This window comes from Amphiura filiformis, chromosome 13 (assembly GCF_039555335.1).
Source record: "Amphiura filiformis chromosome 13, Afil_fr2py, whole genome shotgun sequence".
NCBI lineage: Eukaryota > Metazoa > Echinodermata > Ophiuroidea > Amphilepidida > Amphiuridae > Amphiura > Amphiura filiformis.
The window spans coordinates 4,872,703-4,894,347 of NC_092640.1; the positions used below are offsets into that span (position 1 = coordinate 4,872,703).

The window sequence follows — 21,645 nt, forward strand, 5'->3', positions numbered from 1 at the left end:
AACTCATATTTTTGACCAAGAAAAGATTCTGAAAACATAATAATGATAAAATTTGATGTTTTTTCCACCCAATACAAAATTTATTTGTCTTGCTGTGCGTTTAAAAATATTGGGACTCAACTACGTATTGTCCAATATTTTAAAACTCATAGCTCGACCAATAAATTTGTGTATTGGGTTTAAACCATCCAATTTTATGTCACACTATGCCACTGACTATAATAGATTATATACCTCATATATAGATTCCTGTCATCTGATTGGTTAGAAGTGCAGTCATTGAATTAGCTATGCCCTCCTTTTTAAGAATTACGTAAAAACAGAACTATTCCCCGGGCAATAGTCTTTTAAAAAGACTATTCCCCGGGAATAGTCATTTTCACACCATCGGCGCGCGCGATGGCGTGTTCGCATTACTCGCGCGATGGTGTGTTCGCATTACGCACGCGGCTCCAACGCGATGCCTGCCAGTTGCGGTGACGCGATCGGTTCATAACGAAAAACTTTCTTTGTAAATTTTACCATGGCCTTTGAACAATAAAATAGGCCTTTTAACCAATCAGATGACAAAATCTATATTAATTGGTAGATAAAACAAATATTGACTGCTTTATTGAGGGACATGGTTAAGATTATAGGCCAGCGGGTGATCTCAAAACCATGCTATGACCCTTGGCTGCGCCGGTCATAGCATGGTTTTGAGATCACCTTGGGCCTATAATATTAACCATGCCCCTCATAGCAGTCAATATTTGTATACTAATAGCATTATATACTGTGCCTTGTCTAATGACTTACCCTATCTCCTGGTTTAAGAGCTGGTTCCTTTTTATCCCCGACTTTGTGCAGAAGAAAATATGCTATCTTCTGGGCTCTGCTGAGTAATTTACCTACAAAAGTATATAAAAATGTAATTAATACATATATGCAAAAGCTGAGATATAAGCTCAACATAATGAACATTCCTTGATTTTAGAATCTGCTCTACATTTATTCCTTGTTTATTCATGTATTACTTGGAATCAATACTGGAAAGAGCATTTGTGATACCAACTATTTTTACAGATATAATATTTATCAACTTTGGGTAACTGATTGTTTATATGCTGGTTGATTGTTGATCTTATTATACCCTTCCATAATGCACAGTGAGAAAAGGGTAAAGAGCGCTGAGTACTATGCTAAGGTCTGGGACAGGGTATGACTCCCCTAATTTTGTTGAAATAAATGCTAACAAGGCAGAAAGTAACTCGGCAGAGGACAAGACTTTAATCTCCCACACAGGGGATGTAGATTTCAAATGGAGTCACACTTTTGATATTATCACCCCTTGTGTGGAAGATTAAGGTCATGTCTTCCACAGGAGGTGTATGACTTTCAACTGGAAGAACCCATTACGTATTGCCCACATAAGCAACACAAAAAGGTTTACAAGATACATAAGCCATATTCCTTTTACAACACACAAAATATACCAAGAAAATGCTTTCTTTCCGGCAGTCTGTGCACAATGGGTAAGTGGTGCTATGGGACAATGTCCTACTATAAAGTAATAATACTACAACTCCCAGGGTTGTCTCATGTTAGGCCATTGCAAGTCAATTCTGAGTTTCTCATGAATATATTCTGTCAATAAGGGAGAGTGATATTTTCATTATTGCACAGATTATTGCATAAGTGTCAAAACCCCAGTTGATACTCCAAATGGGCTATTCCAGTTGAAATTCACACACCACCTGTGGAAAAACATGACCTTAATCTCCCAAAAATATCAATTCCAAAAGTTGCGATAATACAGGAGAAGAGAAACTTGCTCTAGACTTCCCATGGCCGTTTCTCTCTCTCTTTCTCCCTCTATATATATAATACAGGTAATATGTAGTCTCAATGGGATTTTCCCATATCCTACCCACTAGCTGAGCTTGCTACAGTTAGTGAACTTTATAAACAAAATAACCTTATGATGAACTATTTCCTTTCAGTGAAAACGTTTGTGAAACGCATAAGTATTGAATATGAGATAGGTGCCTGGGTATAGCCACAAAGTTGCAAAATTATTTATAATTGACATAGAGAGTCAACATTTTTGTTTAGTTTATAACATTTCAAAGGGAACAATGCATGTGACTACTATTTTATGTGAAACTACAATGTTACCTAAATATCACAAGTTCTACAGAGTCGCATAATTCTAGTCTTTTGATCCAAACTTTTGGTATCTGTTGTTTCAGCAAAATTCTTACAAAATATTTTGTCAAGTCCTTTAAAAGCGTTAGTCCCCCATATATGCCCGTGACATCAAGTGTGTCCACAGGACCTCGTGCAAAATACCGTAAAGGTTTGCCTAATGGCTCACATGGGCTCCTTTGCATTGGGTAAATTTCATTTACAAATAGAGAGCTCCCTCCTCTGAAACTCCTAACAAGAATTAAGGGTACGTGCCCTACGGGAGGGCACTTTTAGTTTGTGCCTAAAATTCCAATAATGTCAAGGGAGCCCATAGCGCCATTAGGCGAATTTTAATGGTAATATGTGCTAGACGGTAAGTAGCACGCTTAATTTGTATAAGCAATTAGGTAAACCATTTAGCCCCTTATTTTCATGACAACATACTCACCATATGTAAGAGTTTGGTTGACTTTTCCATTAGCATCTAGCGACGTCACCACGTTAGCTTTGTATGTTGCTGAGCCGTATCGCTGTAATGCAGACTCTAGATTCCTTGGCAAACCAGTGGGTATCTGTATGGGAGAAATACCAAAGGATTAGTAATTGTCTCTCTCCACCTAAGGGTATAAATGGGGACTCGCATATGTTTGGAATGTGACAAGGGTGTTGTAGCACCCACAACAATCTAAGGAGATGAGTCCTCCAGTAAAAACACTATTTAATTTGTTACAAGTTTTGGAAGTGTATTAATTTGCCCATTTTTAGCACCTTTGGAAATTTGCCATGTAGGACATTTGTGCATAAATGTATGAGAAACAATTTAGGCCCATAGTTAGAGGACAATTTATCTAAAATAGGCCTAAAGAAAGGTGCATACTGCAAGGAGTGGTCAATTTTCTTCTGAAATGGTGAACACGATTTTAGTCAGTAAGCCTTTATTTGCAAAAAATGATGAACAAGAAGTTGGTCAGTATACCTTTATCCTGGCAAAATATTGTAGAAAGAGAACCAGATACCACAGCTTTATCATGCATTTAAAGTGCCTAAATCAAGGTCCCTGGACCTCCTTTTAATGTTATGACAGACATACACGCTTGTGGTCCTTGATTTAAATGTTTTATGGTAAATTTGGAAAAACAATCAATCTAAAACATTCACATGTACTGGTACAAATTTCATGATTTTACAGAGCATTTATGTTACTTATTGGACAAAAAAGTGGTATATGGAATAAAGGGAAAGCCAACAAACAATCACAATAGTAGTGTAAATATCACAAATAAAACAACTCTTATCAATATTTCTTCTTATCACAAATCATACTGGCTTTGGTGGTAAGCTAGGCCTTGTACAGATTTTCTATAATAAATTAATTTCTAACATTGCACTTCCTGAGTTCATTATAAAATCCTTGTTCTTTCAAGAACTAGCTATAATCTCACATAACCTCAATTTCCTGCCTAAGTTCAATAAACTCTTACAAAATTTATTATGTTTCTAGGAACATGTTTTGATTCTAAGAGAGCAAATTTAATATAGGGCACACAAATGTTAGAAGTTGATACAAGAATTACCCATTGGTATCATATGTGCAGTGGGCAGAATGATTTTGAAGGGGGGGGGGGGCAGTATAGTGAACTTCTGCTTTACTCAAGAGATACTGGAAATTACATCATTAGGACTTAAGAAGAAATATGTGACCATCCACCACGAAGTGGTAGTAAAGTCGGTTCTAGATCATTTTCTGTTTATTGCAGAATTTGAAAGAATGTTGATTGTTGGTGAGATTGTTGAGAAGAGATTGTTGGTGTTCGAGATGTCTTGTTTAAGGTGGATAATGGGAGTCTCCAGAAGAGATAGGCTACGGAACACATCAATAAGAGAGGCAACAAGCAGCCAGGTCACAATACTAGACAAAATCAAAGCCAAACAACTGTTCTACTTTGGACACATCGTACGGATGCCAAAGGACAGATACCCTAAACATGCCCTTGAAGGTAGAATACCTGGACACAGGCCTAGAGGTAGACCCCCAACACGCTGGCTTGACAACATAAAAAGCAGCTGCCAAGAACTTGGGATTACATCAATCTACAATGCAAGGAGTATGGTCACAAACAGAGGCATATGGACTTCCATGGTGATACGGCTGTTAGCTCCAAGGTTCCCAGGATCCGAGGGAGGAAAGCAATAAGTCCAAAATAAGTCCACTTTCAGCTTTAAAATGACACCTCAGTCAGCTTCATCGGACATCTGGAAGTCAGGTTATGGTTCATCAAAGGTCAAATTCCTAGTATACTTTACATACAAATCCATATACTGTTTTTGATTGTATCTCAAAATGGAAAATGCCGACTTTACGACCAGTTTGTGGTGGATGGGCACATATTTGCAAGCATGAAAGTTTTATGCATCCTCATTGCTAGCAAAATTCATGGCATTTTCTTATTCATAACCATTTCTTATTCATAACCATTTCTCGGTTTATAAATAATAAATAAAATAAAATAAATAAGAAATAAATACATTTCGGATTTATATAGCGCCTTTTTCTAGCTAGATCTTGAAGGATTCAAAGCGCTGTAATTTTGCCGTCATGATGAACCATCACAATCAGATATAGTGTCAGGTTTGTAGTCTCTTCAGAAGGCATATTTTCACCTCTGATCTCCATGGTAACTTACATTGAGTTGTTCTCCTACAGCTGGTGTGATGGTATTTCCCTCTGGTTTGGGTGCATTTGGATCCACCTCAACTACTGAAACAAAGCAAACATACAATGGAGAAATTAGCGCACAAATCACTCAAGTTTACATCATTAGCCGTATCATTTTCACATTCTTCCCTTTCCCATTTACAGTTTGTCCACTCCGAAGTACAAAGTGACAACGCGCGCATATACAGCGCGTTAACAGTGCGTAGTGCTGCGACTCTGTTGCAGGTATGCGTGCCTTCAAAGTCGGCACAATGTGTGCGTCCGTGTTGGTACTTTGTACTTCAGAGTAGACTGACTGTAGTTGGTGTACACATGGAGAGTGACATTGTAATCTACATTGAACGAAGTATACACCAATCCGAGAAGCGTTTACTGTATTTGGCCCTCTATTGACGGCTACACGGATGTACCAGAGCGGGAGATTTAATTCGTAATTCAATATTCATGATTGTGTATTGAATATCACTGTAGTGTACAATTCCCGGGTACAATTCTGTATAGCACATAATAAATAATGGATGGAACCCCCGACCTCGGGACACCGCAGTTTTACATCGGGGACACCGCAGTAATGGCGAAATCGGATAGGTGTATAAGAATGTTGAGGTTTTGTGCAAGAAGACCCTATCTGTAATAGCTGCCCTATAGACAATTTGACCATTTCTGCATTCTATATTGTACACAACACATGGCAGCTTTTGCAGATAGGCCATTCTTGCTCAAAACCCCTAATATGCCTGTACATTTTGACTAAATATCTCAAGACAGTAATATGCAATATTAACTTACCTACAACATGAGGCAATGCCATCTCAGAAAATGAATGTCTTACACTCATGGACCCTGCCATTGCTTATGCTATAATCAATGTACTCATTTCTATACAGAGTAGACCTTCTGATGATTATCAAGTTACTAAAAAATACTTTGCTGGGTCATTTATATATATGCATGAAAGTTTCGATAGTTGATACCAAGTGTTGCACTTGTTGTTTTCTATTGCTTTGTTTTGATATACCAGTACCAATCACTATCATGCATGAAGACAGACCAATGTTGCCTGATAAGGCACCTCACTTCCAAAAATTTAATGATTTAATGAACCCAATTTCCCAACTTAAGGTGCAATTTACCTGAAGCATCAAGGGCTCTGAAGAAGCCCAATGTAATGATACACTTAATGCATGCAATTTGTCCAACTTAAGGTACATTCTAGCAAGGGCTATGAAGTAGCCCAAACTTTTAATATACACTTAATGCACCCAATTTCCCAACTTAGGTGCATTTTACCTGTAACAGCAAGGGTTCCCAAGTGGCACACAATTTAATGATACATTTAATGCATGCACCCAATTTCTTATATTAGGTCATTTTAGCAAGTTGAAATCCATACACCCCCAATGGAAGACATGACCTTAATCTTCCACACGGGGTGTGATCTCAAATGGTCGCCGTACCTGAATGGGTAGCCCCATTTGAAATCTATACTCCTGTGTGGAAGATTAAGGACATGTCTTCCAAAAGGGATGTATGGATTTTAACTAGAGTGGCCCATTTGTAAATAGCACACTTCTTGTTCCTAATATAAACACTTCCTTTTCCACATAGACACCGTGAGCCATAAGGACATCATAACAATGGCATAGTTCAATGAACCCCATTCAATAAGATAAGTTAAATTTTGACCTCATATGGTGGAACATGAGTTTTTCTTTGAGTGTAGAAGCATATTGGGGTTAAGGAACTGCGTCCTTAAGATTATCATATTTGAGATCCTAGTAAGAGGGTAAGGGGGTAACCTTGAATTGTAACTTAGCAAGACATTTCCTTCATATAGGCATTTCAGGGATCACAGCAAAGGATGGACATTATATAATAATGACTGTGTTGGGGCATTTACAGGGGTATTTACAAAGTTATTTTAAACCATAAACAACTTCAAAAATAGACTGTAAAGCATTATCTAACCCAAACACGTTTAAAATTCAAACATTTTGATTCAAATTTCTTATTTTTTATTTTTAAATTGTGATCAACCAACCCTGTTTACAATTAATTTGGACAAATTCTCAATTTGACATTTTTGATAACTGATACGAACTCCTCAGTACCAATTTGTGGCAACTTTGACCCCCAGTGACCTCTGTTGTTGCACCACAAATCGGTCTCTCAAATTAGGGCGGCTTCAAATGATCCCTATCTGGCAGACACATGGCTGTAGCTATTACTTCCCCACAGGAAACAACAAATATTATTTGCAAACACTTCCCCATAATGCTGTATTTATTGTGCAGCAACACAAGTTGACAATCAAATGAAGAAGAGTTTTAGTATTTATACAAACAATTAATTTCCTAACAGTTTATCTTGCTGCCAAGTTTTGAAGCAAATCAGGGCCTAGATTTCGACGAGAATCACAGAATCGATTTTCGTTATAATTCTCGTAAGATTGTGTTGCGAGAATCAACATTTCTCTTTGTATCATACAGTAAGTGTAGTGACTATGATGGATTTTGATTCTCGTAAACCAAGACAAAATGGAGGCCCTGCAAATACATAAGAATACTAAATGCAAGGCTTTGACAAGCTACACCATGTATTATCTTTAGCTGGGATCACTGATATTGTTTAGCTTTTTACTTTGTTATGAATATAATTTCCTATGCGTACCCTTCTTCTGCTTGTTATGATATATTACATAAGTTGACTGTTACTTCAAAATTCACCCACCCACACAGTGAGTCCATATCCATGCTTGGAAAAAAATAGGGAACGCAGGAACTCAATTTTAGGGATATGATGCAATTGGGAGGAAATTATCATCTGTCAAAATAATGCGGAAGTAAGAAATGGTGGGTGCAATTATGGATGACAATTTTGTGTCTGTTCCTTATTTACTAGACATATCTCTTTCACAAAATGGGCTATATATTCCAGTTGAAATCCATACACCCATTATGGAAGACATGATCTTATTCTCCAACATAGGGGGTATAGATTTTATTAAATGGAGTCACCCGTTCAGGTAACCCCACTTGAAATTCACACTCCCTGTGAGGAAGATTAAAGTGATATGTTTTCCATAGGGAGTGTATGGATTTCAACTGGAATAGCCCGATGTTCAATTGTAACATCAACCTATCTTTTCTACAATGCCTGCATCTTTACCACATAACTCCTTACAGGGAAATTGTTGGAAATATTGCCATTTTGCAAATTTGGTTCACCCTCGCAGGAAATGCATTTTTATTTCTATTAAATACAGATACAAACCTTTCTTGCCCAATGTTAATGTCAACCTGTTTCTCCATTGTTCACTATATTCACTATATATGCTTCCTTTGCGTGGTCGACTTCTTCTAAATACCTCCATTTTAATACCGTCAGGTAGCCTTGTCGTAGTAATACCAGTTTTTATATCACCATTAGCCGCTTTCACCTCTTCAGGCTGATTATCAGCAGTTTGCTCTTCATCATCAGCAACCGCAGCTGCTGTAATATCACCATTTACTTTCACATCAACTTGTTCATCAGCGACATCAGCCTTTGTCTCACTACTTAAGCCTTCAGTATCAGGCAGCACATCGCTTAATTCTATGACTTCAAAATCTGCCAACAAGTCCTCCTCTGTGTCTGACTCAATATCAGGCAGATCAGTAATATCAGGCAGGTCTGCAATAGCAGCATCGATTAGTTGACTATTAGTCCGTGGCGGTGCTACTAGTTCACTATCTACTAGTTCACTACTAGCCACTGGTGTCTCTAGTTCACTACTTGCCACTGGTGTCTCTAGTTTACTACTAGCCACTGGTGTCTCTAGTTCACTACTTGCCACTGGTGTCTCTAGTTTACTACTAGCCACTGGTGTATCTAGTTCACTACTAGCCACTGGTGTCTCTAGTTCACTACTAGCCACTGGTGTCTCTAGTTTACTACTAGCCACTGGTGTCTCTAGTTCACCACTAGCCACTGGTGTATCTAGTTCACTACTAACCACTGGTGTATCTAGTTCACTACTAGCCACTGGTGTATCTACATGTAGTTCACTTTTAGCAACTGGTGTATCTAGTTCACTACTAGCCACTGGTGTTTCTACTAGTTCACTACTAGCCACTGGTGTTTCTAGTTCACTACTAGCTACTGGTGTTTCTAATGATTTACTACTAGCCACTGGTGTTTCTACTACTGGAATTATTTCAGGCTCTGTTTCAATATCTGGTAAATCTCCAATAGCATGATCTGCTCCGATATCAGGCAAATCGGCAGTAGCAGAGTCTACTTTAGGCAAATCTGTAATAGCAGGTTTTCCTTCAGACAAATCTGCAACAGCAGATTTTACTTCAGGCAAATCTGCAACAGCAGGTTTTACTTCAGGCAAATCTGCAACAGCAGATTTTACTTCAGGCAAATCAGCAGTAGTATGGCCTTTTTCAGGCAAATCTGGAATAGCAGGATTTCCTTCAGGCAAATTAGCAGTAGCATGGTCTACTTTATGAAAATCTGTAATAGCAGGTTTTCCTTCAGGCAAATCTACAACAGCAGATTTTACTTCAGGCAAATCAGCAGTAGTAGGGCCTACTTCAGGCAAATCTGTAATAGCAGGATTTCCTTCAGGCAAATTAGCAGTAGCAGGGTCTACTTTATGAAAGTCTGTAATAGCAGGTTTTACTTCAGGCAAATCTGTAACAGCAGGTTTTACTTCAGGCAAATCTGTAGTATCAGGGTTTCCTTCAAGCACATCCGTTATAGGTGGTTTTTCTTCAGGCAAATCCGCAATAGCAGGGTCTACTTAAATATCTGGCAAATCCACAATAGCAGGGTCTACTTTAGGCAAATCTGTAATAGCATGATTTACTTCAGGCAAATCTGTAATAGCAGGATTTATTTCAGGCAAATCTGTAATATCAAAGTCAATATCAGGCAAATCTACAATAGCAAGGTCTATTAGATCAATGCTAGCAAGTGATGTTTCTGCTAGTTCACTATTATATCCCACTTGATCTATTACTCCATTGCTTATATCAACAACCGGTGCATTTATTTCACCATTACTCTCCGTATCTGAAGTTTCGCTATCAGCCTCATCGCTGGCAACAGCCAACGGCCCTAAAAATGGCGAATCTTCATCGTTCTCGTCTGATAGCCATTCCTCTTCGCTATCTTCTGTAGGCAATTCTGTTGTGTCATTGATATTCCCCGACATGGTTCCTGTCGTCAATTGACGACCCTTGGATTAAATTACGATCCAGACTGCGGTGTACATGTATCAGCCTATAGGCCTACAGTATGGCTGGAGAGTCTCACATCCCTTAAAGGACTGCAGCTGCCATATAATGGCTGTGTGGATACAAGCCAACTGCTACACATCCATAGCTAGCCAAGTTATAATAACTCTGCATCCTCTATTAGTGCCATACAGGCATACCCTCCAAAACAACATAACCCTTTAACCCTTAGTGTGCTTTTCACAAACAACACATCACTTTTCCGCATAAATTTGTTGAAAAAATTGATCAAATATGTTCATTATTGTTGCCCAATGTATTCAACTACGTACTAATATGCCTAGTTTTGGTTCACTGATTCTTGAGGTAGCATATTGAGATTTTAGGTAAGCTTAAGAATGGACTGAATTGGGAAGTGAGTCTCCTGTACAAATGCAAAACATTAACATATAGTCTGAAGGTGCCAAGTCTGTCTGACAGAAGCTTACTTCCTAGAAAGGAAGTCAATTACTGGTGTCTGCAGCTATAGGATTCTCATACCAAATGCTATTAAAATTAAACCACTTCATAATATTTGTATTCACAATAATTGAAATAATCACTTAATGTTTTTAATTTTCAGAAATGTTTTTGTCATTTTGTCATAATTATTTTTTTATTTTTGAAATTCACATTGTAATTATGAAATTCTTATTAACCAATCTCTATTTAAAGCTTCTTAAGTGCAACTCAAAACTGGGTTAAGACCTGAAATCACAGCAGACTTCCGACTCTAAAATGAGTCCAAATTTGGAAGCTTAGCAGACTACAGATCTTACGTAAATAGGAAAGGCTATCTTAGCTGCTTTTCCACCTTTAATTAGGAGGAAAATTTGGCTATCAACAGGTCAAGGATTGACCAAACTTGTTTCAAATTCAATTTTATATTAATTAGAATTCATTTTTAGAAACATGTATTGAAAACTGAAAAGATATATTAAGTGCTATGACAATTGGCATTTTTATTCAAGATATAATTATTATAAACCAAAATTGCACCCTTAATATTTGCATAAGTGACATCCAGTATTAAGCCCCAGTTTCTCACAGCAACTGCATAATTCTATTCATGAGTGTTGCAACCAGGGTGTTGAGGTTGAAGGTTGCATGATACCAGCCCACCCCACCCTGATAACCAAATCCACAAATCTCTAAATGTTCATGGAAAAGCATGCATTTCCATATAATCCAGGTTTATGAATACACTTTGCTATAGTAGCCTAACAAAACTCCTGAAGTGTGGGTGGCATGGGTGGCAGAGAGTGTTGCTACTTCAGCCCAATGACAGTAGCACACTGAAATGATATGTGACCATCCACCACGAGTGTGGTAGTAAAGTCGGCTCTAGATCATTTTCTGTTTATTGCAGATTTTGAAAGAATTACTTTTCAGCTTCAAAATGACACCTCAACCAGCTTCATCGGACATCGGACATCGGGAAGTGAAGTTATGGTTCATCAAAGGTCAAATTCCTAGTATATTCAACATAGAAATCCAATTACTGTTTTTGATTGTATCTCAAAATGGAAAATGCCGACTTTACGACCAGTTTGTGGTGGATGGGCACATATTACTTCTGATTGCCAATGAAGTATCCAATTAGATTCACAAATAATTGTGCCCTTTAGATCAATGGCATGCCTCATTTTCAAGGGCACTCATTTCAAGGCCAGTAAGCAAAGGGTACAGAAGACCACAATGATAGCAACCAGTAGGCTCATGTGTGAGCACTGCGAGTGTGAGCTCAGGTTTGAGGGACTCATTTAAAGGTCTCTCAAGGGCACTTACTTCTAGGCCATTGAGCAAAGGGTACAGAAGGCCACATTGATAGCAATCAGAGTTAACCAGGAGGCTCATGTGTGAGTGACACTCAATTTAAGACCTCTCAAGGGCACTTATTTTACCACTGTCTAAATTTGCCCTAATACACAGCAGTCTATTTTAATTCATGTTTCCTATTTTAACACCTAATGTTGCTATTTAGAGAATCACAAGAAAAAGGCTACTTCAAGGAACTCCATGTGAAATTATTTTCACACCTCCTAAAAGGAGGTTAAGTACTTTTCTTGTACTTCAAAAAACCTTGCTTTTCTATGGATTTTCATTCCTATTGTAACTTTTTGCCAATGTGGAGCATATTAAACTTCTCCACATAGGTGTCGCCTGCAGACGACAAGTTTCAAATTTCCTTTTATAAATTCAAAAATTTCAGAATAGTACATTTTCATGACCATATTTGGAATCAGTATGGAAGATGCATTAAAATGAGTTCAAACTCAAATTCGTTCAGTGGTTCCTGAGATAAACCAAATAAGTCAACCTACTTGATCAAGGAACATGATGGTGCACTGCAGTTGTTTTGGCATTTGCATTAAAAATGAAAAAACTAGACACTTTGAAATCGGTTTCCATGGTTTTAGCTATAAATTGTTAATGGGGGAAGGACACAGTGTTTCAGGGATGGATGGCAGTTCCCGTCCAGGAACAGGGTAAGCAGCAGCAAGAATAAGCGACAGAAATTCCTCTGACGTCATAACTACCACACATGTCAGAATCTTAACAATAAATTGTTGTCATTTTCTGCACAGATTAGAGCATTTGAACTAGGTCTGCCCTAAATTTATGGAAAACTTGCAACAAATTGGTAATATTTTGTTATAGACCTGGGGACAACTTTCAGAAGAGGAAGGGGAAGCTCTGACCCTTAGTTTTTCTCCCCTCCCCCTTTCCATCTGAGACATTGGTCAGGTGGAAAAAATCAAAACTAGTCCCCAAGCCACTTTGTACAGATGTTTTGTGCACATGATAAGAGCCTTTAGACTAGTTATGTCCTTGAATTTATGGAAACTTACAGTTCTGTTAACGATTTTCAGGGACAACTTTCAGATGGGGGACACACAGTTTCTCCTTCGACCCTAGATGTAACATTGCTTCCTGCATTGGCTATGCTGCACCTAATCATCAGCAGCAGTTGACTATTATAACTGCACATTTCCAGTTTGTATGACAACATCAAATTAACACATTACCATGTTACTACATTGCATCTGCCAATCCTGGCCTTTGCTTTCCCTGATCATCGGGCTATTCCGGTTGAAATCAATACACCCCCTATGGAAGACATGACCTTAATCTCCCATACATAGGGTGTGGATTTCAAATGGTATCACCCATTCAGGTAACCCTATTTGAAACACACACTCCCTATGTGGGAGATTAAGGTCATGTCTTCCATATGGGTGTATGGATTTCAACTGGAATAGCCCATTGCATAAATTGCAATTATGTAATCAGTCACATTTCTAATCATGCATAACTCCCAAATGCAAAATCGCAATCAACTGACAAGTTTGGAACAGGCTATTTGCAAGGATATCTACTGAAAAATGTCATCAAAAGAATATATACTAGAATCTTCTTTAAAGGAGCCTTCTTTCCACTTAAACAAGACTTGTTTAACCTTTATAAAATAAATGGATATTTTCAGCAGAATAAAACAAAACTGCACTAATTGTATGGTCAGTGAATCATGCCTTGTATTATGAGATTATTATTGTCCGGATCACATTCCTTATCTTCAAAAACTTCCTATGGCAGGTTACCTAGCCTCATCTCTAGCCCAGTCTATCACATGCCCATGGTCACATGGATCACATAAGGTCACTGAATCATGCCTAACATCATGAGACTATTCCAGCCTCATCCTGACATATTTCATCCTCCTGATCACATGGATGAATGCAGGGTCATTGAGCTGTGCCTGACATCATGAGACCATTTCAGCCTCATCCCCACCTATTTCATCATCCTGATCACATGGATGAATGCAAGGTCATTGAACTGTGCCTGATATTATAAGACTATTCCAGCCTCATCCTCACATATTTCACTCTCCTGATCACATGGATGAATGCAAGGTCACTGAAACATGCCTCACATCATGAAACTATACCAACCTCATCCACCTATTTCACCCTCCTGATCATATAGATGAATGCGGGGTCATTGAACTGTGCCTGACATCATGAGAATATACCAGCCTCATCCTCACATATTTCACCCTCCTAATCACATGGATGAATGCAGGGTTATTGAACCATACCTGAATCATGAGACTATTCTTACCTTCCAATTCTTCTTCCTCATCCTGGAAGAATTCATGCATTGGTTTTCTCTTTGGCCTCTTCAATGTGTTCAACAGCTGCTGGATTTTAGCTGACACACGACTACCAGGAATGGGAAAGGCTGTCAAAGGAACAAATAAAATGGTATATAATGTTAGCACTTGGAGCAGGGTTGTAGCTACAGTGGGTGGTGGTGGGTGGCAGAGCCCACCACTGGAGTCCACCACTCAGCTGCAAAAAGTCTAAAATTGCACTAAAACATTGCACAATTTTGTTGAATTAGTCAAGAAGTTGATCAATTTTGACAATAAAATGCCAAATAACAAGATTTCATCAAATGTCACCCAGCATTAAAAATATCCTAGGTACAACCCTGATTTGGAGTATTCTACTTGGAGTTATACAAGACTGAGGGTTGTCACTTCAGTACACCGGTCTGCAGTAAACGCCGTTCTGCAGCAACCACCACTAGCGAGTAGTTACTGATTGGCACTCAATCAAAATAAGCCTCCATAAGCTTCCTTCTGACCAGCAAAATTGAGCAAATATTGTATGATTATGTACAGAATTTAGTATATATCAAAACTTTACGCCAAAATTTTTTACGTCCACGTGCATATAAAACTGCAATATGCAGTGACATATACCGTCACCGTCACTGTAATATTCACTTGATTGTTCATGGTGGCCATTGTTGTTGTGGTAGTCAATTATAGTCATCACAGTTTTGTCAATGGGTGATGCGATAACATATGTCCCATGATTCCACAGGTGTTTTCTTTTTTTAAGTAAATTACCTGGCACACCAACTTGAGCTGGTCACAACCCTGATAAGACCTATCTTATACCTTAAAAGTGAAATTCAAAGATTTTGAATTTGAAGTGGTGTACAACTGAATTTATAGAATATTCAATATCTTTATTATGACTTGATGACGCAAAGTTTTTAAATCTTCTTAATGGAAAGACTACTTTCATTTTCAGATATTCGTATTTCAGAATTGTACTTAAATCATTCCTACCATGGGTGACATGCAATCATGGCAGGGGTGCCTCCCCATTAAACACTCCATAGAGTGTTTTTTTTTATGGGGGTAGACATTTAATTAGCTCGGTCATCACACACTTTCAATTCCACGTTCGCATGAAGCAAATACATCCTGTTAGTGTTGTATATTCCAAAAATGTGTATTCTTCTTTTCTTTTCTTTTCTTATTTAATTAGGTTGATCATCACAAATTTTAAATTTTGAGTTATTATAAACCAAGGACATCCTGCAAGTGTTGTGTTTCACTATGCAAATGCTTGGCTTTGTTCCAATTGCACCGATAAATTTAGACATTACGCCTAAAGATAAAAGATTTATATTGCACTTTTCCAAGGAACTCAACAATCTGAAAAAAATGTTGATTCAATTTTTTTTCTTCATATTTATATTTTCATATATTTGGTAAAAAATGTGCACAATATTTTGCCTGTTTGTAATTTGTACCTCACAACTATGATATTAAAAAACAAGCCTGATAACCCTTATAAGCATTGTTTACCATCATATTTTGTGGTGAACTTGCATTTTTTAGATATTGTATATGCCACAAAATGTTTTTTTAAAGAGAAAACGACCAACTGACCCTGAATATGGCACTTTCTACAGCCTCATCACCCATTTTTATTCATCAAAACTGAGATTTTGGTAGCAGAAGAAAGCTCATGTTTTTCTCATTATCCCAGTGAAATTTTACGCCCAAGATATGTTTAGTTTAAATGGAATGAACAGAAACGTAGCGATTTATGGTTACCACACCAAAAGTGTATGTACTATCCTATAGGGCATTGTTATACACGTTTCTGCTTCTATATTAAAACCGTGGCAGCAACGCAACTCAAAATTTGGAAATGTATTGTTTTGATGGTAGGCCTAAAGCTAAGATAAAAAACAGAACATCACAAATCGGACCATGCCTCTTTACAGGCAATACAAACATTTTTTTAGGTCTTTATATGTATGTATACTGAAAGTATTATTGGCATGGAATTCATTCTGTGTAAGTCCATTCACATATCTTAACTAGGTTCATCCTATGTTGGTCAATCATGACGTCTTTGTTTAGTAACTATAAACTTTTCGAACAATGAGCAGATTGAGCACCGATTAATTTCCCCATAAAATATATATAAAGCTTTAACAAAATGAGTTGGAAGTCAGAGATTATAATTTTTATAATATAAGTCTTAGCTACAAGAATAAATCCATGTTGATATTTTGTAAGTAAACTCTGCCCTGAATATTTGGATTATGTGATTTTGAAGCCGCCAGAACAATCTTCAGGATTTTGTGTTAGGAACAGCTGACAATACACTACCCTACCTTGCATATTTTGTATAACAATGTTTTCTGGCACTTTTTAAGACATTGCAACATTGAGTATGATCGGACAGTTCTTGTTTGTTTCTTTTTTCACTTTGTACTCCAAATTTTGACATTTCAAATGGGGGGAGCAAGGGTGAACATTTCCCCCAAAAAAATTGTTCTTCCCTCCCCCAGTTTTGAGGCCCCCTCGAAAAAAAAATTCCTGCTGCCACCACTGTTTCACACATATGTGTATATAGGGTTATTCCAGTTGAAATCCATACACCCCCTATGGAAGACACAACATTGCCTCAGGTCTTGTCTTCGATATGGGGTGTATGGATTTCAACTGGAATAGCCCATTGCCTATAGTGGTTAGACTCCCGTCCAGTCTTGGCCCCAATCAAATTAATTGTTTGTTTTGCAGTTCATATTTCAATTTCATTACAAGTTGCTGCTTTGTTACAAATTAAGTCAACTCTTGCAAAGTCTTTTTGCAGTACTTACAACCATCTACTTGGTCCTCTTCTTCAGGGAAGGATACCCTACTGGAGCTGGCTGTCACATCTGGAGGAGGTTGGGTTGCCATTCCTGTGGTGGAGAATAAGGACGGTATGAAGGTTTTAATAATCATTGGCTATCTGTTTATTATGTGGGGTATGTATAGACCACTAATCATTGTTTATCAACAAAGGCGAGAGACTGGTCTATCGATATACTTGAATGAAAAGCTACACTGTTCAATGGCTTTCTTGTACTATATGACATGTGGTTTGCGATTTAAAATGCATGTGCCCTGAGCAAACTACGATGCGTACACACACTGCAGGGCAAAGAACATTGGAAATTACCATGATTCGCACGCATACTGCCGGGCAATGACGTCACATGTTATTGTTAAGTGGTCTATACTATATGATGTTGTACCTGTTGTGTTTGGGGTTTTTTGCAGACATTTTGTTTGCTGTGTTTATGTTTTTCTAAAAGATATACGGAAACTGGGGGTGGCTAGCTGGCCACATGTACAGCACCCTGAGGAGGATAAGGGGGAGCAGAAGGGGGAAATTTTAACTTCAAAATGTACACACAAGGTGCATATTGGGCTAATCCAGTTGAAATCCATACACCGCTATGGAATACATGACTTAAATCTCCCACAATTCAACAAGGGTGTGTAGATTTCAAATAGAGTTACCCATTCAGATAACCCCATTTGCAATTCACATTCTCTGTGTGAAAGATTAAGCTCATGTTTTCCATAGGGGTGTATGTATTTCAACTGGAATAATATATTAGGGTAGGGGTGGAAAGTAGGTTATAATACAGTTAATGGGTTTTCCCAATGATCACCCTTATTTAAAGAATTGATACCCCTCACAATTTTGTATTGCATTGTTTAATTTTTGAATTCAAACAAAATGAAAAGTAATGTCATTAAATAATCTAATTATTAGCTTTTAATTAGTTACTGCTAAGATGCAGTAAAGCAAATTGATATCCAGTTCAGTGAAACTATCCCACATCCCAGTTCTGTCCTATAAAAACATTGCAGGAATCAACACTATCTATGGAGACAGGGAGGGCAGCATTTAAGATATAGATACAGTGATTCAGTGAACTATATAGCTCATAAAATAATTTTCTACACAGGTACTAGAGTGAGCACTCAATGTAGTGTGTTACACTATGGTTTAGTGAACTGTCTGGAGTGGTACTAGGAGAAAGAGCCATATTTAGGAAGCCAAAGGGGGAGGGGCAAGGAAGTTTTTAAAAGGTCAAAAGGGGTGTGTGACTTCTGGTACATATTTCATGAGCACCTTTTTTATATTCTATGGAAGACATGACCTTAATGGTTCACACAGGATACAGACTTCAATAGAGTCACTCATTCTGATAACTTGAAATACCCTGTGTGACAGATTAAGACAGTATCTTCCATAGGGGTGCATGGATTTCAAATAGAATAGCACAATGTTCAGTATACATGTATGCCAACTCCCTGCTTAATTACATCACATACATGGTATGAAAACCATTGAAGGTTTAATAACAATTTCAATAATTCACCAACACTTGGCGTATGCTAAGGAGGGAGTCTAGTAAAAAATGTTGCTACATCAAGAGGAGCTTAGGGAGAAGGGTACACACTAGGGTGCATCAGATGCCCCTCATGTCAATGGATTCATCTGTCCCTAACTCTTAAAATGTTCCTATTGTCACAAAACTAACATGTGCCAAGTTTGAATTAATTCGGAGGTCGTCCTGAGGGGCCACCGAGAGCCTAAAGTTACAATGTGTGTTCCTATGTAGTAAAGTTCGTTGACCCCTGTACAATTCCAATTAGAAGCCGATCGAACAATTTAAAGTAGCTGCCATATCAAAACCGTTAGGACTTAGAAGCTCAAATCTTTTATGCGCTTATAGTACTGATAATCATCTTCAATCGGTGATAAAAATTAATCACCAACAAAATGAGCATGTGTGGAATTGGCACAAGCGCCTCGATACAAAATTTCAGTGAAATAGGCATTTTGTGGTAATTTTTACCTCAAATTTTACAAATGTTGATGTCCTGGTTGTCATTACACTTTTACAAAGCAGATTTTCTGAACTTCAGATCAATATATAATACATATTAACAACTTTCAGTGTGAAATAAAGTATTATAGCACTTGGTTAAGACAGAAATTATAGATTTTCCCAAGAATATGGACTGTGGGGGCGCTTTTGACAATAAAACACACAGTCATTTCTTTGGAGATGGATTTTCATCACAGATTCAAAGATGATTATCAGTACGCTTAGCTCCCAAGATTTGAGCTTCTAAATCCAAACGGTTTTGATATGGCAGCTACTTTAAATTGTTCGATCGGCTTCTAATTGGAATTGTACAGGGGTCAACGAACTTTACTACATAGGAACACACATTGTAACTTTAGGCTCTTGGTGGCCCCTCAGGACGACCTCCGAATTAATTCAAACTTGGCACATGTTAGTTTTGTGACAATAGGAACATTTTAAGACTAGGGACAGATGAATCCATTGACATGAGGGGCATCTGATGCACCCTAGTACACACACAGCAAAAGAATTAAGGTGTCAGCTTATTCACTTCTGTATCTTAATCAAAGACAGATATGTCATAATTAAAACAAGCAGCCAATATCTGTACCCTTTAGCCCTGATTTAAGACCTCATTTGTTGAAATTGGTTGAGATTGAAAGAAACAGTGATCCAAAACTCTAGGAAGGAACAAAATCATAACTTGCACTTTAATGTTACACTTACAGTCAATACAGCACTAGATCTCTTGCTCAAGAACGCTTTTTGTACAAATCAATAGGGCATGAAATGGAGCAAACTGCAACTTTTGAATTTGCATCTTCCTTGGGATTGTGGATCACTGTGTCTTTATTTCTTGACCAATTCTATTATGACATATCTGTCTTTGTTTTGGACATACAAGAGAGAAAATAACTGGTACCTTCATTCTCCTGCTGTCTGTATACCACAAAAGCTTATCTCCCCATCTGGTCAACATCAATTCTCCTATACCCAGAGGGCTGCATGTCAATGTACATCACTGTATATCATGTTTGACCCTTTCTTAAACGATACTCTACTTAATTTTTGTTGTATTTTGTTCATTTCTATCCTTTTTACTTTGCTTTTATTTTTTCTGTTTGTTTCTTCATTTTTTTGTTGTTGTTGCTGAATTGCTTCATTTTTGTTTTTATAATTCATTATTTATTTATTTATTTGTTTGTTTGTTTATAATTTATATACCGTTTTTTTTTTATTTATTTATAAATTTATGTTCCTTTCAAAGAATTGATGCATTTATTATTTTAACTAAAGATATACAGTACACCATCTAAAGATCACATGTCATATAGATGAGTTGACATCAAGGGACTGGTATATCAATATGCTTGACCAAACTAAATACAACTACATTTGTACTACACTGTTCAATAGCCTTATTTTGATGTGGCGGGATTTTTAAAAGCACGGACCCTGAAAAAAATATGATGGATACGCATACTGCCAGGCAAAAAACAATGGAAATTGTGATAATGCGCGCGCATACTGCGAGGCAATGACATCACAAGTCGACTCATCTAGGGTTCATGGCATCGCACTTTCAATGTCTGTATTGATAACCCATTTATTACGGGATCACATATCCCAGTTGTATCATTTTGATGACAAATCTGACTAGCAAGGATGCAACAAGCAATTCCCTTGTGAACCAGTCATGTAAACACTGTATGCATCTGTATCATACCATAGCACTAGTGCAATAACCAAGCATGACCATCATCCTACCTCAATCAAGTAAATGTCATTATATATAGAATAAATGCACATCACAAGTATTTACATGCACTGATTACTTCCAGAAGTCTAGGACATCTTGAAAAGATGGAATCAGTATCTCTTCAAAGAGGTTAATGTCAGTGCAGCTATTAGGCTATTCTAGTTGAAATCCATACACCCCATATATAAGACATGGCTATAGATAATCTTCAATACAGGGGGTGTGAATTTCAAATGGGGTTACCTAAAAGGGCGACTCCATTTGAAATCTACACCCCTGTGTGGGAGATTTAGGGGGTGTATAGATGTCAGCTGGAATAGACCCAATGCCACTAGCAGTCTGACTGTGTGGGAGATTAAGGTTGTGTCTTCCATACGGGGTGTATGGATGTCAACTGAATAGCACAAAGCTACTATCAGGCTGACTTGCACTACTGGGTTTTAACTTTTCCTCCACAGTACAAAATTTTGTCTTCCCATGGTGCACTGGAAAAATAGGTGATATTGATAAAACAGTGCATTGTGGGTAATATTCGGCCATTACAAGTCAGGGGGCAGATCTTTTTCGATATGCAAAATTTGACCTTGCCATTGGATAAACACATTATCATGGAATCTTTACAAACAATTATAAATGTGCTGTGAGTTGTTAGAGCAAAATTATGTTATTCTAAAACCGTTCGAGTTCAGCAACGGATTCAG

The 21,645-nt window shown here is 37.7% G+C and overlaps 1 protein-coding gene across 1 annotated transcript in view; it reads right to left on the reverse strand.

Annotated features, from left to right (window-relative positions):
- The window catches only part of LOC140167918 (disco-interacting protein 2 homolog C-like), a 140,960-nt gene that overhangs the window by 39,790 nt on the left and 79,525 nt on the right, over positions 1 to 21,645 (reverse strand). Inside the window, 5 exon segments of the mRNA XM_072191209.1 lie at positions 799 to 890; positions 2,618 to 2,741; positions 4,854 to 4,927; positions 14,275 to 14,394; positions 17,131 to 17,214. Of these exon segments, the coding sequence (XP_072047310.1) occupies positions 799 to 890; positions 2,618 to 2,741; positions 4,854 to 4,927; positions 14,275 to 14,394; positions 17,131 to 17,214 (494 nt within the window).